At 33.8% G+C, this 18,620-nt stretch overlaps 2 protein-coding genes across 4 annotated transcripts in view; both read right to left on the bottom strand.

Moving 5' to 3' along the window:
• Window positions 1-18,620, bottom strand: part of RAD54B (RAD54 homolog B) — a 95,348-nt gene that overhangs the window by 40,952 nt on the left and 35,776 nt on the right. For all 3 annotated transcript variants that reach the window (XM_047726528.1, XM_047726529.1, XM_047726527.1), the window contains exon 4: window positions 857-1,054. In XM_047726528.1, coding sequence (XP_047582484.1) covers window positions 857-1,054 — 198 coding nt within the window. The remainder of the gene's footprint in view (window positions 1-856; window positions 1,055-18,620) is intronic.
• Window positions 10,576-16,772, bottom strand: FSBP (fibrinogen silencer binding protein). Its single transcript, XM_047726530.1, has 2 exons — window positions 15,747-16,772; window positions 10,576-11,940 (listed from the first exon to the last, which is right to left on the bottom strand). The coding sequence occupies exons 1-2, from the start codon at window positions 16,118-16,120 to the stop codon at window positions 11,415-11,417; spliced, it is 900 nt and encodes a 299-aa protein (XP_047582486.1). The 5' UTR covers window positions 16,121-16,772; the 3' UTR covers window positions 10,576-11,414.

Raw genomic sequence — 18,620 nt, 5'->3', positions numbered from 1 at the left:
GAAGCTTTCCCCAGCCTCCTAGGCAGATCTAAATGGTCCTTCTACCTCCTACTGCATGGAGTACAAATTCTCAGTGAAACAATTATTATACTGCCTCCTAATTATCATTGCCTAATTATCATTATAATTACATTGCCCTATCCCCACTAAACTATAAATTATATCCATTTATATGCTAGGAGTTACTCCTAGCATAGTGCTTGGCACTTAACAGTTATATACTATAAAGTATGATATTATTAAATGAATGAATGAACATAGAGGATGAATTTTACAGTAGTGGGCCATATTCCAAACTGAATAATAAGAGATAATGACAAAAAACATGGTCGGTGTTGAGCGTTCTGAATTTGTGAGCTAACTTGTATCAATACAAATCATCCTGGCAACATTTTATAATAGAAATAATGACAACCTCCAATTTAGATGTATTAATTTAGATCATGCCTAGCCATGTTTTTTTCCCTTGTTATTTTTTCCAAAATTTGATTGGGTATTATTGAGATTAGATAATATACCACTCCTGATATCAACATCTTTCTAACTTTAATCATTTAGCATTTGGAGGGGGGAGGAGTACACTAAGACAAACAGCTTAATCTCAGAAAAATACCAAAATAACCATATATAACTATTTCATTTTAGAGAAAATGAATCCATGGGATGGGATTTGCTTCAGAGTTAGTGTTCATAAGACTCTTAGACTAACTATTATGAGATAATTTAGACATGCAAGTCAATTAAAGAGCATTTTAATCTAACTAATACTTTATAAAACCCAATCATTTTAATTATGTAACCTCAGATATATACTAGTAGTAGGCCAAATCATAAACATCAGGTAATATCACAATACCTCTTCCAATGTCTTTGCCTTCCAAATCCTTTAATGTAAATGACTTTCCTTTTACAATGAGAACAGCATCACCTTCCCACTTTTTGTGTTTTTTCTTTGAAGCCTTACACCAAACAACACTGAAATATTTAACTAGGCTATCAGGTTTTTCCTCTTCTTGTCTCTTAAACACTGTTATTTCTTTAGGGGCTGAGTGAACTAGAATTAAAAAATAAAATAAAATAAAAACCACCTTATTAGAAATGGTCAACTTTAAGTAGTAAGGTCATTTGAACAAAAATAAAAGCACAAGAAAATTAGATGGTACTACAAATTATGAAAGAATATTTAATCATACTCCTGTTAGTATTTTATAAATTAAGAAATTCAAATGTCGGTCTAGCATTACCATGAGAACAATGAATATAAACTTATCATCTCAAAGTCATATAAACTCAGTTTAAGTAGAATAACATAATTACCATAAACATTTTAAAACTCTAGAAACTGGAGATAAACTTTTAACATCCATGGAAAAAATATCTACTTCAAATTCTGAATTTTGGTCTTTTCCCAGGCTAGCAGTACGTGGTCTAATCCTTTCTTGTGAAGCCGGAAAGCAGCAGCTAGCCATAACTCCCTGTCTACCATGAAATCATGAGGCTGAACAACTGATACGCTCACAACCACTCTGTTTTTCACTGTCACTATTCAATAAACTACACGAGATGGTTAACACTTTATTGCAAAATAGGATTGTGTAGATGATTTTGCCCAATTGTAGGCTAATGTAAATGTTCTGAGAATACTGAACATCGGTTGAGCTAAGCTATAATGTCCAGTAAGCTAGATGTATAAATGAATTTTTTTTAAAGATTTTATTTATTTATTTGTCATAGAGCACAAGCAGGTAGAGGCAGAGAGAGAAGCAGGCTCCCTGCTGGACAAGGAGCCCGATGCGGGACTCGATCCCACGACACTGGGATCATGACCTGAGCCGAAGGCAGCAGCTTAACCAACTGAGCCACCCAGGTGTCCCTATTTTTGACCTACAATATTTTCAACTTATGGTGGGTTTATTGGGGCATAACCCCATAAGTCAAGGAAGATCTATACTCCAATCTGGCTTCCAGTCCAGTCCTCCCTCAAAGCCACCCTTGTTAAAGGTCATTAAAGAGTTCCTTGCCAATATTTATTGGTATTTTTTTCTTGTCAGAGTTCTCAAAAGTGTTGGACAATGTTGACCACTTCCTCCTTGAAATACTGGACCCTATTTTTACAGCTTTGCTAACACATTTCAATTTTCCCTTTTACTTCTTTGGTTGCTTCTTCTAAAACATCTTTGCCAGCTCATCAGACCTGAGTTTTAGACCCTCTTCTCACAGTGCCCTTCTCCTTAAATTAGTTCATCTACTCACATGGATTTAATACCACTCTTGCATAAAGCTGTCTTTTTTTTCTCTAGCCCAGATCATGACTCCAGATCTGTGTATCTGTACATAATTGCCTCTCAGAACTGTCTACAGGAATGTCTCATAAACTCTCAATTCATCATGCCCTCTTGTCTTCTCTCCAAAAATTGCTCCTCCTTCAGTTTTCTCATTTCTCAGAGTACCATCACCCTCATTCATGCCAAAAAATTGGAAATTATGCTTGACATCCTTTACTCTCAGTTCCACAGGCAATCAACCACAGATTCAGGTGATTGTAGCCCCACATGGCTCCCAAAGCTTTTTTGCCTTCTCTCTCCCCTCTTCCTCAATTCACCATCTCTGATCTGAGCTACCATACTACTGTAGGATCTTCCCAAGAGACCTATTGATATCTTCCCTTGCCACCTCTACTCCCTAAAACCATTTTCCATATTCATTATATTTTTCCATTTTTAATGTAAATCTGATTATATATCCTTCTTAAAATCCATAAGTCTTAATGGTCTTCAAAAAAACATACTACTTCTAACCAAAAGGCCAACTACCTCTTCCTCCAAAATGCTATTCTAAATTACCTTCTGTTCACACTGCCATACAATTTAAATTTCCCTTACTGCCCAGCTAGATCCTGTTTTATTATTTCAGCATTATCTCAGCAGTTAATTATGTGACAAAGTATTTAATATTAGCCTTCCCAACTAAACTAGTCAAGGTTTGATCTTGCTCATCACCAAATGCCCAGAACAATAGGTACTTTTCAAAACTGCCATTTTGATTCAAAGAATATTTGACTTTATGCTTATAAAAATATTAAAACAGAATCATCTTAAAATTAATTTTCATGAGAAACTAGCTTTAGAAATTGACTTTGAATTCATCTCCATTGTTGTCCATTTTTAGTTTCATTTTTATGAACTGTTACTTTCAGGATTATCATCCATGTAAACTTTTTAACAAAGATTTGATTCCTCAGTCACTTTTTTATGAATATTTTACTGACTATAGCTTTTGCGAACATGAGTATTTAAAACCATAATTTCTACCAAATGCAGTTTTGCTAAGTCAAATTTTGAATACATAAATATTAACAAAATTGTATTACTCCATCAGTTCCTAGTCAAGAAAATTTACCCGTTTTTAGATAACTGGTAGTTGTCATTTGCTGATTACTTTTCTTTACCAGCTTTGAGTTTCCCAGATAAAGTCTTACAGGTTCTTAGGATTAGCAAAAAAGATGGGATGCTCGATCAGTTTTTGAACTCTAAAAAATTTTGTGGTGTGCAATTTTAGCCAACTTTAGTTTTGTCGTTGCACTATTTCTACCAGTAGTAGTCAATGTGCATTGAATGACTGATAATACCATTTTGCATTTTAAAAAATTTATTCCTTTCTTTACGCTATCCAAGAAAACAATGTGATTACTGAGGATTGCTGTAAAACAAGAGTAGAAAGTATGTCTTCATCAAAATGGCTGGAAAAACATCCAGTCAAATACCCTGTTACATTCCCAGAGCTGAAAGAGTTGACTTGTTATGTCCAGGACCCTCCCTGTGCCAAGAAAAAATAAACAGAACAAAAGACAATAAACAGAACTAATCTGCCTGTGTTTGAATCTTGAGTTTTCGCACTTACAAGCTAAGTGACCGGGGACAAGTTACTTACCACTCTATGCCAGTTTATGAATCTGTAAATGAATATAATACCAATACCTACCTCACAGATTTGTTGTAGGCATTAGATTAGCTATTATATGTAAAACCCTTAGAACAGTACTTGACATAAATATTCCCTAAATGTTAACTGCATTCATCATCATCTGGTCTTGGTTCCTTTCCCATTTAGTCCCATTTTAAATGTATGCCATTAAGGCAGGGAAGAGAGAAAATTTAAAAAGTAGAATAAAGATATTGGAAACTGAACACATAAGGAACTAAACCCTCCCTCATCTAGACTACTTGTAATACATAAAATATTAATTTGCTACATTCTAATCACCCCTAACAATTCCACTCTACCTGAAATTTTTATTTCTAAACTTGGTTCTCATCTATTTTACCCTTGACCCTGTAAGGTACTTTAAAAATCAATACTAAAAAAACAGTCTGTATAAATAAGAGACTTGAATGCCTATTAGCAAGATTCATAAGTAAGAATGTTCAAAATCATGCTTTGATAAAAGAGGAAGAAGAGGGAGATACTACCATTTTAATACTGATAGCAGATATGATCATCTTAATGATTCCTAAGCATAGTTACTCTATAGTTGAATGGCTTAATTATACATTCCATATATCCAAGCCTTTAGTATTTTTTTCTTGGGGTGCCTGGGTGGCTCAGTGGGTTAATCGTCTGCCTTCGGCTCAGGTCCTGGTCCCAGAGTCCAAGGATCAAGCCCCAAATCAGGCTCCCTGCTCAGCAGGGAGTCTGCTTCTCCCTCTCCATCTGCCTGCTGCTCTGCCTACTTGTTCACTCTCTCTGACTCAATAAACAGATAAAATCTTTAAATGTTTTTCTTTCAAAAATTTCAAATACATTGTTTTCAATAGAACAAATAGAATTTTAAATGTCTCATCTAGGGACGCCTGGGTGGCTCAGTGGGTTAAAGCCTCTGCCTTCGGCTCGGGTCATGATCCCAGGGTCCTGGGATCGAGCCCCGCATCGGGCTCTCTGCTCCGAGGAGGGCCTGCTTCCTCCTCTCTCTCTGCCTGCCTCCCTGCCTACTTGTGATCTCTCTGTCAAATGAATAAATGAAAACTTTTAAATAAATAAATAAATAAATAAATAAATAAATAAATAAATAAATGTCTCATCTAGGGGCGCCTGGGTGGCTCAGTGGGTTAAGGTCTCTGCCTTCAGCTCAGGTCATGATCCCAGGGCCCTAGACTCGAGCCCCGCATCGGGCTCTCTGCTCAGACGGAAGCCTGCTTCCCTCTCTGTGCCTGCCTCTCTGCCTACTTGTGATCTCTGTCTGTCAAATAAATAAATAAAATCTTAAAAAAAAAAAGTCTCATCTAATCAAATTCAACAAAGAATGTAAATACTCTCCCAAACTGTATTTGAAAATTATTAAAACGTACCAGAATTTTAACATACATTATCATATAGATATAATATAAAGTTTGAAACATAGTTTTTATTACACTTAAAAAATTGCAATCATTAATATACAAATTCCCCTGAACCAGTTTTATCTTTTTTTTTTTTTAAGATTTTATTTATTTGAGAGAGAAAGAGAGCGCAGGCTCACATGCACACACATGAGCGGGTAAAAGGGAAGAGGGACAGAGAATTTCAAGCAGACTCTACACTGAGCACAGACCCCAACCTGGCTTGATCTCAGCACCCCAAGACCATGACCCGAGCCAAAACCAAGACCAACACTTTACCAACTGAGCCATCCAGGCACCCCCATAGTTTTCTTATCTAATAATTAGAGAGATTTAATGTCATCTAAGTATCATTATGAATAAAATAAACCTAAAAGATCTTTCTTGGCATTAAATATTTTCAGAATGATACTTTATGAACATGGCAGGGACTATACATTTCATCACATTTCTCAGTACCTCTTGTCAAAGCATATATGCAGTAAAGGCTAAAATAGGGGGGAAAAAATCAATAAAACTACAACATTTCCAGATATCAAAACTATCTGCTCAGCATTTTATTTTTTATTTTATTTTCTGCTTAGCATTTTAAACTCATCTAAAAAATTAGAAAATTTATTAATTTCAATTCTGACATTCCAATCATTGAGCATGCACAGGTTTATTTAAAAAAAGAATACACTGTTGATGAAAGCATAAAATGGTACAATCACTTTGGGAAAATGCCTGGCAGTTTCTTAAAAACTTAAACATGTAGATTTTCCCTAATCCAGCATTATGTCCACAACAAATTTATACAAGAATACTCAGAATCTTTATACATAATAGCCATAATCTGGAAATAGCTCAGAAGTCCATCAAAAAATAATGGATACATAAACTGAGGTATATTTATACAAGGGAATACCACTCAACAACAGAAAGCAATAAACTACTATAAGAGGATGAATAAACACAGGTATTAAAAACATTAAGATAGGTAAAAGAAAAGAGAAACAAAGGGTATATACTGTATGATTCCAATTATATAAAGTTCTAGAACAAGCAAAACTTACCTATGATTTCTTAAAAATCAGAACAATGGTTGTCTGAGGTGCCAAAAGATTGATCAGGAAGGGGCAAGAGAGAACTTTCTAAGGTAATGATAACATTCTAAATCTTGACAGGGATCTAAGGTACACAGGTAGAGTCACCTGTCAAAATTCATTGACTTGTACATTTCACGTTGCAAATCTTATCTCACACACACTCACACACACACATATTGAATTCCAGTTGATGAACTTCTGCTGAAGTGTTTAGTGAAGTCTTCAACTTGTTTTAAGTAACCGTCTTATTTTTAAAAATGAATTGATAGATAGATGGATGGATGGATATATGATAAAGCAAGTATAGAAAACAGTAACTGCAGAATTTAGGTGGTAGGCATATGAATGTTTTTTCTATTTGAAGAGTTTCTTAATCTTTGTAAGGTAAATTTACATATAATTTTAAAACATGAAAGATGTACTAACAAAGTGTAAGTCTAATGATATATCTATTTTAGTTGAAATTTGGGGGGGTAACTTGGGTGGTATTTTTTATTTGGCTTTCCACTACTTACAAAGCAATTGAAAACTAAAAATAAGATAAATTCAAAGTAGTTACTAGTTTAATCAATTTAAGATATATAAAAATATACTGAATCAATTTCTCAAAATCATATACAAAGATTAGCATGACCATTAACATTTAAGTAGGCTGTGTATCTTAAGAATTTACTTTTTTGTATTTGTTAAATATGACACCCATATTTCCACTCATTATTTTTAACTATTTACTATCAAATTCATCATCAAATACTTAATTGATTTTGAGAATTTGTGATTTTTAACATTTGAAAAAATATATTATGATAGTTAGACATGGTACATTTAATATCTATTATAAACAATTATTTAAATAAATAAAATATACTTCAATTGTGCCTCATCAAAAAATTTTACCTCAGTGGTACCGAATTCTTAGTCTTATGGCACATAAAGAATACACAGAGCAGTACAATGTATTACCCTGTATTTAAAAGAGTATGTATTAACAAAGCATTTAACCACCATCATCTACAGTATATATTAAATACAATTTATCACACTATAAATTATTTAAACATGTCTATTTAAAATTTGACATTACTCTAAAAGAAGGCACATGGAAAATAATTCATTGTCTAAACATTTTCACATAAGTAAAGATACAATAGGGTAGAGTAAAATCTTTCAAAAATGAAGTAAAACCAAGTTTATGTTTCATACAAAAAAACAAAGTACTTAATTTGAATATTTAAGAAATCTAATGGCATTTTTTTTTCAATTTTTTTAAAAAAGATTTTACTTATTTATTTGACAGAGAGAGACAGAGCACAAATAAATAGAGAGGCAGGCAGAAGCAGAGAGAGAAAGACACTCCCTGCTGAGCAGAGAGCCCAACATGGGGTTCGATTCCAGGACCTGGGGATCATGACCCGAGCCAAAAGCAGACGCTTAACTGACAGAGCCACTCAGGTGCCCCTCTAACAGCACTTTTAGCAATGAAAGAGCTTCATTAATTTTTTCAGGATGCCATTATAAATCGTACCCAGTTTAAAAGAAAATCAGGTTGTAGAAATAACAATGTGTTGTAGAAGTTCACATGGATAAGAAAAGATAGGAAGGTGGCAAAAATAACCTATCTGAGATGAAATAATACTTTGCCTTAGCTTATTTTTCAAAGTTAATATTCTTTTACAGAATCAAGTCTACATTTTAAAGATAAAATCACTCTTCCCTATGTTTTCTGACATTACATTTCATAGGTAAAGCTCATGGCATTTAAATTTCTGCAAATTAAAATTAAATAAGATTGACTTGGAAAAAATGGGGGCAGTAAACTCCCTGAAATAAGTACAATTCTGGTAGTTAAACATATGCAAAAATAAAGTTTTTTATTCTACTCAGTCCCTAAATGCTAAGGAATCTGTCACCTGATGCAACCAAAGAAACAATAATCGTGAACAACGCTGGAGGGGAAAATGATGGTAGAAGACTATGTTTACTCTATCTTACAGAAAGCAAAAAAACTTTCAAGGGCAATCTTTTATGTACATTTTTACCTTCCACATTGATTTTAGAACCTAACCACACAAATGCATGTTGTACTTTTTTTGAACACAGAAATCTCCTAGAAACATCCCATGGAATTCTTGTTCCACAGAACAGAGTTTGGAAAACTGATGTAGCCGCACAAAGTCAACATTCAAATTGAACATTCACATCAATTCTGAGGAGTAGCATGCTGAGGTTATAATATGAATTCCATTACATAGTAGTAATTTGCTTTCAATAATTTCATAAAGTTAAAACTGACTACTTCAAGGATGTATTTACTAGAATTATCTTGTAAAAACATTAAATTAGAACTATAAGATTCTAATCTCTTGAGTCCAGTGTTTAGGCTCAAAGAAATGTCGTAACAAAAAGATGAAAAACTACCAAATACAGATATAATATTATATAGTCAAGGCATTTTTATAATAAAATATTTAACTCTAATAGCAGATATAAAATGCCAATGAAATTAAGCAATTAACAAGCTAAAATAGTACCAGAAAGTCCATTTTATTTTTATTCTACTTCAATATCCATAACCTAAATGTTGGATTTAATTTCCTCTCAACTAAATGCCCATCCCATAAATGCTATTATAACACTAATTCAGAACTCTAATTTATATCCCTCTAATAATCAAAAGCCTCCAATGACTTCCCATTGTATATTCAACTGTAATTATTTAAAAACAGCATTCAATGTAATCCATAATGTGGCACCAACCAACTTCCAAACTGATGTCCCTCAATTCATCTTCACCCATGTGTCTTTTCAGTACATTTTTTCTGAGACTCCAGTTAGGCACCTACCTACATTCCAAACACTCTGTTCTAATGGTTTTCAAACATTAGCTTGCATCAGAATCTCTAAAGGGTTTATTAAGACAGATTGCTGGACTACACCTCCAGAGTTTCTGATTCAAAAGGAATGGATTTACATTCGTCAAAAAGTTCTCAAGTGATGTTGATGTTACTGGTCAGCTCTACTCTTGGTGAACCATTCCTCTACTCCAAAGGCCACAAACTGGAAGCCCACTGGCTGAACAAGGCCCATTCACATGCATGTAGTGTTTTTAAAACATTTTGAATTATTTGCAAACATTTTTAAGTTGAAAAATTTCGCATAAAAATGCAGACTTCTGGCTTACTCCTGCGTGTAAAAAATCTGCTGGAACTAAATAGTAGCTACTCATTTAACCCTAGTATATAGGTAACAAAGGCTTAATTGGCCCTCTCCACCCCCACTTAAAATCACCTGGCCTACCACTGTATTTGTGCTTGTACACCCTGATTCACTGTTCCCCATTCTCTGTGCCTTTTTCCACATTGCTCCCTCTGACTTAAACATCCTTTTCCACTATACTGAAACTCTATCTACTCCATTCTAAAGCTTGGCTTAAAAAAATCCTTCCTCAACAAAGCACCAGCAAAAATGGAATATACATATTGAAGATTTAACTTAAATTTAATGTGTGCTTAAGAATTGAGATTTTAGGGGTGCCTGGGTGGCTCAGTGGGTTGAGCCGCTGCCTTCGGCTCAGGTCATGATCTCAGGGTCCTGGGATCGAGCCCCGCATCGGGCTCTCTGCTCAGCAGGGAGCCTGCTTCCTCCTCTCTCTCTACCTGCCTCTCTGCCTGCTTGTGATCTCTATCAAATAAATAAATAAAATCTTTAAAAAAAAAAAAAGAATTGAGATTTTATTTATCTCTGCAAATACTAAAATAGCAGTATTTATAATAGTATTATATTAAATCATAACTATTTTTTGCTATTTCTATGTAAAATTTTAATTTTGTTCTTTAAAACATTTTTACTGTGACTTTTACTGTAAAATAAATGTCTTTCAGAATAAGATATTAAAAATAAATTAAGACATTTAATCTTGGGGCGCCTGGGTGGCTCAGTGGGTTAAGCCTCTGCCTTCGGCTCGGGTCATGATCTCAGGGTCCTGGGATCGAGCCCCGCATCGGGCTCTCTGCTCGGCAGGGAGCCTGCTTCTCCCTCTCTGCCTGCCTCTCTGCCTACTTGTGATCTCTGTCAAATAAATAAATAAAATCTTTAAAAAAAAAAAAAAGACATTTAATCTTATAGCCAAAATATATAACTGTTCTAAGAGAACATTTATTTTGCTGGACAAGAAAGGAAAGAAGGTTGGGGGTAACTGATACAAGTTCCCTGGTTCTGTAACCTAAGAATCTTTAAAAGCAATTGTAATGAAATAAACACTTCCATAATTTTTTCATAAGGAAGACATTTTAGTGGATTTTTACTTCTATGGAATAGCGGGGGGGAAGGGACTACAAAGAAACAAAATCTGAGTACTGGTCCTTGCTCTGCCATAAACAGCTTTGTTATATCAAGTCACTAAGCTCTCCCTGGACCTCAGTTTCATTACCTCTGAATCAAAGAGGTAGAAAAAAAGTGATTTCCAAGTACCTTTCATCTGTAAAATCCTATCACTTCTTCAAAAACAAAAAAGCATAAAAATCAAGGTTTTATAGGCAAGCTTCTGTTAATCAGGCTAGTATTGCTCCTAAATTAGACTGACTTAAAAACCTTGAACTATAGCTTTCAAAGCTCTAATTTAAAATGTCAAAGACTCAGAACTTTGAAAGAATACATATGTTTGTATATCTATTTATGTGTGCTCTAATTTAATGATCAAAATAAGAAATCTTTTCTAAAGCCAACAATCGAACTTCTTAGAAAAAAAACCAAAGACAAAATATATAATCATGCCAACCAATCAATAAGTTTTAATATATCTCAAAAGAAAATTAAATAATTAGAAAATCATGTCAAAAAAGATTTTTTCACAATTGAGATTAATGCACTTTTAAGAGTATGTATTCTGCTCCCAAATGAAAGTAATTTGGTCAAAATTAAAATCATCAAATTGCAAGACTGAAAGAAAATATTAGAGACTATTATATTCAGGCAGATCATGCCGTAAGCGAACTGCTTTCAGCTTCTCCACTTCAATTTTTGCTCTTAGCAGCTCTTCCTCTAGCTGCTGCCTTCTTTTCAATCCATCCCTCTTCTCCTGAACATACAATCCAAAATTTTTTTGATTTTCTAAAATTATCTGATGCTCCTCTTTCAGCATTTGCAGAATCTGAGGATCATACCCTAATTGTGACCTAAAGTGTTCTCCACGCTCATGCCGAAAAAAATCATCTCTCCTTGGGATAGAAGATGGAGACGATGTCATTCTCATATCAACAGAGGAAAGTGACGGCGACAAAGATCTCTCCATAACATGTACTAATTCATGGTCTTCTCTTTGTTCTAAAATATCACTCTGTTGAGAACTTAAAACCAGTGGAGGAGGGGGCTTAATGTCTTCTTCTTGCTTCACCTCCACTGTAATAGCAACTGGATGGTGATCCAACATTACCTGTAGTGAACTCGTACCAGCCTGTGCTTCCTCATCCAAGTTTGCACTACAGCACACAAAAAAGCATTGTAAAATGTAAATCAAATGAAGACAAGAGTATATTTATATCATAATTTCATATTTTGTATACATCAAAGTGTCAAGCTTTAGAGCTATAAAGAAAATTGTGAAACAAAAAATATTTAATCCTTGGAATAACAAATGAAAGTAACTATATTTAAAACTTCAAAAATATATACATACAGCTCTTAACCATCCTTAACTTTAAAAATGAGTTCTTAAAAGGACAAAAAATTACAAATATTACCCAAGGCCAATGAGGTAAATAAAAAGAAAAGCCTTTGTTAATGCTTTCAAAGAAGACAGCACATATTCCTACTAGCCTGATATTCTTAAATGGTATAAAGGGCCATTTACTACACTTTGGGTCTGCTATCCTCATACTTTAGCCCTAGATCCCCTGCTTCTGCTCTCCTAGACTGATTAAAAATCTAAAAATCACCAAGGTCTATGACTTCTAGGAGAGTGGATAGTCATCTATGGGAGGTACTGATTTCAACATCTGTCCAAAAAAAGAAAAATAAAAATCAAGTTTTTGTATGGTTTTGGATACATAGTCCCAACTATCAGGGTATTATCCTAATACGCAATTCAGATACCATGGCAGTTATCCTTTACCTATTCTAAACCACTTGATTCTACTGCCCTTTCAGTCTTTCAACCATAGTCAGGTAAAGTTCACAGGGAAAGGACTCAAATCCACCACTCTAGCCCCAGCACCTAGCATAATATACTGTACTTGGAACCTCATAGGTGCTCATCACATGTTGAATGACTGAAAAAAATGGGTTTTTTTTAAATGAAGTATTTTTAACTGACTTATAGACTATATATTGAAAGTCTGTTAAATTTACAAGTAATTTCCATAAAATATATACTTCTATTAGAGAAAACTAGTTTCAGCATAATTTAAACTTTGACGTAACATTATAGGTTATGACATAAACACAATGTATCTTAAAATTCTACTTTTTAAAAAAAGAATTTCATAAATAACATGAAGCTACTAATTAAGAATATATAATCTTGTTTCTTGAGGGTTTTCTTTAAATTTATGCTTCTGCCTAACTCAAAAGTAAGTTATAGAGGGAAAGAGATTATTGGAACATTAATGAAAAAAATGCTATACTTAACATTAAAGAACATTTTACAAATGATAAATAAGTAACAGTTAAAAATACATTCATTCTACATAGATGATTAAAATGCTGGAACAAGTTCAAGCAGAACAAAAGGAAAAAAATCAAAACTCCCTATATATCACTTACTACTGGCATTAAATTGCCAAAAATATCAGACATTTATGAGATAACAAAAAATAATGATATATTATGAAAAATCTATTTGTAGATTACATAAATTCCTTAATTTCCATTCTTTTTGTCATCTTACTCTTTTCAAAAGAAAAATAATAGAGTATCAATGTAATTCAAAGTAGAAAGGTTTCCCTTTATAAACATCCCTAAAACCTGGAAAGGAAAAAGTTAAAACTACAAATGAAAATTAAAGTTTTAAAAATCTACATAATTACTATCCAAATTAGTATGTACAATGAAGTATAAGACTCACTCACTATTAGACATAGACATTGCACTCCCATGTAAATTTTAAAATGCCTTTTATCTGAAATATCCCAATCCATTTTCAATGAAACATTACAAGCAGGCATAACAAAGTAAAAAAAAAAAAAAAAATTTTGTTTTAGAGACGGTCATAAAAAAGGATAAACAGAAGGACTTCTAAAATTTATGAATTTTGAAGATCAAACAGACTCCAAAAACAAATAATATAATCTGATACTAGAGAGAGGTAAAAATGAAGACATATATCAATGCACTATAGAGGCAGCCTTACAAAATAGGTATATATCTTTAAATACGTTAAATACAGTAGTATTTCCTTAGTAAGAATGGAGAGTTTGGTGAGATTAACAGGCGTATTTATACAGAAGCATAATTAAGATTATCAATTATAAAGTTCTGAGAATTAAGATTCAAGATGATGTCAATCAAATAAGTAATAAGTACATTAAATATGTAAATAAATGAAAATGCTAATATAGAGAAAATGGCAATTTGGACCCTAAAACAAATAAGCATTTAAGCAGCCTATTTCTAGTATTCTTCCCCTTTAAAGTATGAAAAGTTGCTCTTGCTTAAAGAGCAGGTTTTGTGATGTATAAACTAAGTAACTCATTTTATCAGGGCAATGTTGTTATCCCAAAAGGCTGATTGTAAATATGGTTACAAATAGTCAAAATGTAAACAGATACTTGTATATTATTTCTCTTCTATACTCACTGTATTTTAAAATATACAACTAATTAAAATTACAATTTCTCTGTATAGTTTTCAAATTATAAAAGCCTATACTTAATGCCCTAAGGGAGTTTTATACCTGTAATGCAAAAGTCACTTTTCTCTATGATTTGAGGAGGACACATTTTTAATGAGTAGTACTGTATAAAAGTTGTACTGTGGAGTTTTCTGGAAACCCAGCAAATAAGGATTTAATTGCTTCTCATCACAGAGAACATTTTTGGCACTGATGAATTAATATACTATATCCAAGTTCCAGATTCCCACTGGTGATTTTTTTTTTTACTCTGTTATCTACTAGAAGTAAGCAGTATATGGTAAGAAACTGGTCACAAAAAAAATTATCCTAGTAAATTATAAAAATAACTAATAAGTTTGGCTAAAAAGTTTTTCTCTTCTCTTTCTCTCCTAACTTCAAAAGGATTTCACAGGTAATCAATAATTTTTCTTATATAATGACTCTTCCACGAAGAAGAAAACATTGTAAACGTTTGTTTGAAATATCCCTTGACTAACAAGTTTACAACTTGTTTAAAATAACCCTAAATGGTTCAGAAAAAGAATGCAGCTGCCATTTTTATCTTTTGCCAGGGGTTAAAATCTGAATTAGTAATAAGTTTGGAAGATTCCCAGGCAAGTAGTTATGTAGGGCATAAATTTAACAAAACAAACAAACAAACAAAACTTTCTAACCCTATAAGAACTTAGTTGCTTATTCATATATTAAAATTCATAGTTTCATATCTTTGCAAAATAGTATGGGAGAGCTTACCCCTTTCCTGTATGACTAAGATCAAAGTGAAACTAGACCATTAATGAATAAAAACAACAAAAACTTTTTATTAAGTAATCTGAATCCCTAATGAAGCATTAAATTCCTTTCCTTCTATTTATCTTTTTCACTTTGAATATGCTGGAAAATAATTTAAACTGTCTAAATATATACAATGATGCCATTAATAAATGTACTAAATTATTGATTTTAGGTTTTTAGCTCAGTTAATATTCACTAAGTGTAGACAGTAACAATTCATTAAAAAAACAAGGGTGCCATTTCTCCTGAAACTGCTAACTTTACAAAAAATTGAAAATTCCAGTGAAATATAATCTTAAATGAAATAAGAAAAAGATATCTCTCAGAAGCTAATTAGCAATTTAAATTTAAAGCTTAAAAAGTTTATTATGAGATTATGTTACAAATTTCATCCCATTTATTCCTCCCTAACCTTTACTTTTAAAAACTAGAGAGAGAGAGAGAAGGGGGAGGGGAAGACAATAAAAAGTGGCTTAAATCAAATGCAGCAGAAAAATTCCTTATAGCCTCACATTTCTTTTTTAAAAAAGCAAAACAAAGACACTATTCATTGCTCCCGTAGTGGGGATGCTTACTATGCATATCTCTATCACAACTAAGCCAGAGCCCAATAGATAGGAGGCGCCATAATTTTCCACAAGAAAATAAAATAAAGCTTACCTTTGTATGTGGTTCCTGTCTCTTACCAGGCAAAAACTGGAAATCTGGGGAATCATCTCCATAACTTTCTTGGTTGGCTCAGAAATATTGCCTTTAAAATCTGATTGGGTCTCTTTTTGCTGCAATAGCTCCTGTTTGGCATATTCTTTGAGCCTTTTGTAAAGGGTGCGTAGGCCCTGGGCTGTTCGAGGAGGGCGATCTACTCCAATTGCATTATAGTTTACAGCTATGATATCCCAACATCTATTCTTTTCCACTATTACTGAATGTTTATTAGTGTGTTCTTCGAGAATTTTAACATATGGCTTCACAAGCTTTAGCAAATCAAGCTTTTCAGATAAGGTAAAATTGGAAGATCTAGCCTTTCCTACCATTGTTCTTTTCAAATTAAGTAGGCAGTTTCTGAAACCACCATGCAGCAGCCTTCAGCTCTGCTCAGCTCTTTTCACAAACAGAAAAAGATCAGGCTTAACTAGGCTAGCCTCATTTAGGCCCACGCCTACAGGGGAGGGTTTATTAAAATTCCTCCAGCTTAAGCTGACGCAGGTTCAGGAAATCTGCTTAAGCCAAGCCTGACCTACATAAAGCTTCTCACTGAAGAAGACAGGAAGGCACAAGCAAAACACACTTGTGTATAAAGAGAACAGCTCGAGATAGGATTTAATACACAAAGGTCTAGAGATAAACATGGAACACAGCTAAAATTTAGCGAGAATATCCAATTTTCACACATGTATGCCTAGCTGATAGACTGAAACTGCATTGCAGTATCACTTTAATAAAAACAAAAGAGGAACTGTTTTGTGCTATTTGTTTACAAATCCAGTAGACAGGAAAATGAAAAACTAAAGATATGAGTGATGAATGTAATGATTCCTAACAGAGCCCCTAATCACTGTTTTCTGAGCTGCTGTTCTCTCTTACCAAATCTGCATAATGCTGGTCCTGCTGTCAATCAGGAATTGCATATCCTCTAGCTAGTTAGGTTACACCCAGACTCAGACTTCACAGTAAAGCTAAGCTTCTCCTTCATTTCACAGTCTACAGTAGCCACATTTTTTTCAGTTACTTAGGAAAAAAATTTTGTTCTGAAAAGCAGATAAAAATTATGTTTTTAGCAAGGGATTATTCTAGCTATAATGTATGTGAATATGCTAGTCTCCTTTATCATGTGTAAAAAACATTCACAGTGAGAACAGAATAATCATGCCTTAAAACTGTACACACACACACACACACACACACACACAAATGGCATTTGCTATTATTAAAGAGCAGGATTTTTATTTAGCTATATTCATACAATTTGGACTATTTAAAAATGAGACACCAGGCTCAAAATGGAGTCACTCATGCTAAGTCCCACCTCACCTGAGACTTAATTAGTTTTGGCTCTCCCAAAAATGGAATCTTAAACCAGTTAATCAAGAACTACGTGATCAGCCCTAGTGAGGTAATCTGCCCAACAAACTCCCTCTATCTCCTAAAGGAACATGAACACAACCAACCCACTTTTTGCCTGGATAATTTCCTTGTGCCCACTCACTTCTGCCTATGGAAGTCATACGTTTTGTAGAGCTCCTTTCTACCTGTTAAATGGGATGCTGCCCAATTCACAAATCACTGAATAAATCCAGTAAGATCACAATTTATTCCACTAAATTTTGTTTTTTAACAAAAGTAAACAGCTAATCTAGCCATTTACAAGGCTACCAGTTTGCAAACTTAGAATGTATTTTCTAATTCCTGTCTGAAAAAATAAATGTATGCATAACAATTTGTAACAATGTAACATAAACAAGGTTTTTATTTTTTTTTTTAAGATTTTTTTTTTTAAGATTTTATTTATTTATTTGACAGACAGAGATCACAAGTAGGCAGAGAGGCAGGCAGAGAGAGAGGAGGAAGCAGGCTCCCGGCTGAGCAGAGAGCCCGATGCGGGGCTCGATCCCAGGACCCTGGGATCATGACCTGAGCCAAAGGCAGAGGCTTTAACCCACTGAGCCACCCAGGCGCCCCTAAACAAGGTTTTTAAAAAAGCCTATTTTCTTCTCATACACAAGTGTAGGGCAGGCCCACAAAAATGGGCCACTTTAGCAAGAAGATTACTTTGGGTTCAAAGCAATCAAAATCCAGCAGATTCAGGAAAAGCTTTTAACCTTCCCCCACAACTGCCTAAATTTTACATTGGAAAGGACCCTGTACCAGGAAGAATGCTAATAGCGACTGCTCCTTACTTAAGAAACATATCTACTGTATCTCTGTAACAGGGCAACCTTTGTTTTCCATACATATACCCTCACCTTCCTGCTAAAGGTCTTGCTCCCCCTTGCAGCCTAATACTCCTAAACCCTCTCCTTAGCTCAGGATGTCATATCAGCCTCAAGTTCCCTGTCTTTGGAATCTCATCTTTGTGTGGATTCCCTGTATATGCAAAACTAAATTTGATTCTCTCCTGTTAATCTGTCTCATGCCAATTTAATTCTTAGTCCAGCTAAAAAGACCTTGAAGGGCAGAGGATATTTCTTCCTCCCTAACATAGTCTTTAAACAGTTTTAGTGCTCAGTAAATTGCAGAAAATAAAAATGCAAATGATGTTTGTCCATAGAGATGCAAACTGAAAACTGACCCACCCCAACAACCTGACTGAAGTTACTCAAAGGAAAGCAAGAACACAGGATATATACTGTCTTTAGATAATACTTTGTTATTTTTGGAATAAATAACTGGTATTATATTAAAAATGAAATACTAGTAAAAATATGAAAAACCATTAAATCTCACTAATTATCAAAAAGGTATACTAAAAGTGATTTTCATCCACAAAGATTGGCAAAATTCTTAAGGACTGAATATGTCAAGTGGATTATGGTG

Source organism: Lutra lutra, chromosome 4, assembly GCF_902655055.1.
Source record: "Lutra lutra chromosome 4, mLutLut1.2, whole genome shotgun sequence".
Classification (NCBI taxonomy): Eukaryota; Metazoa; Chordata; class Mammalia; order Carnivora; family Mustelidae; genus Lutra; species Lutra lutra.
The sequence above is the reverse complement of the archived record's forward strand: the minus strand, read 5'-3'. Positions and strand labels throughout refer to the sequence as shown.

Excerpts from the sequence above, each read along its gene's own strand:
- FSBP (XM_047726530.1), bottom strand. The coding sequence starts at position 16,120 with ATGGTAGGAAAGGCTAGATCTTCCAATTTTACCTTATCTGAAAAGCTT. Across the intron at positions 11,941-15,746 it reads GACAGGAACCACATACAAAG|TGCAAACTTGGATGAGGAAG; the intron begins GTAAGCTTTATT and ends TGTGTGCTGTAG.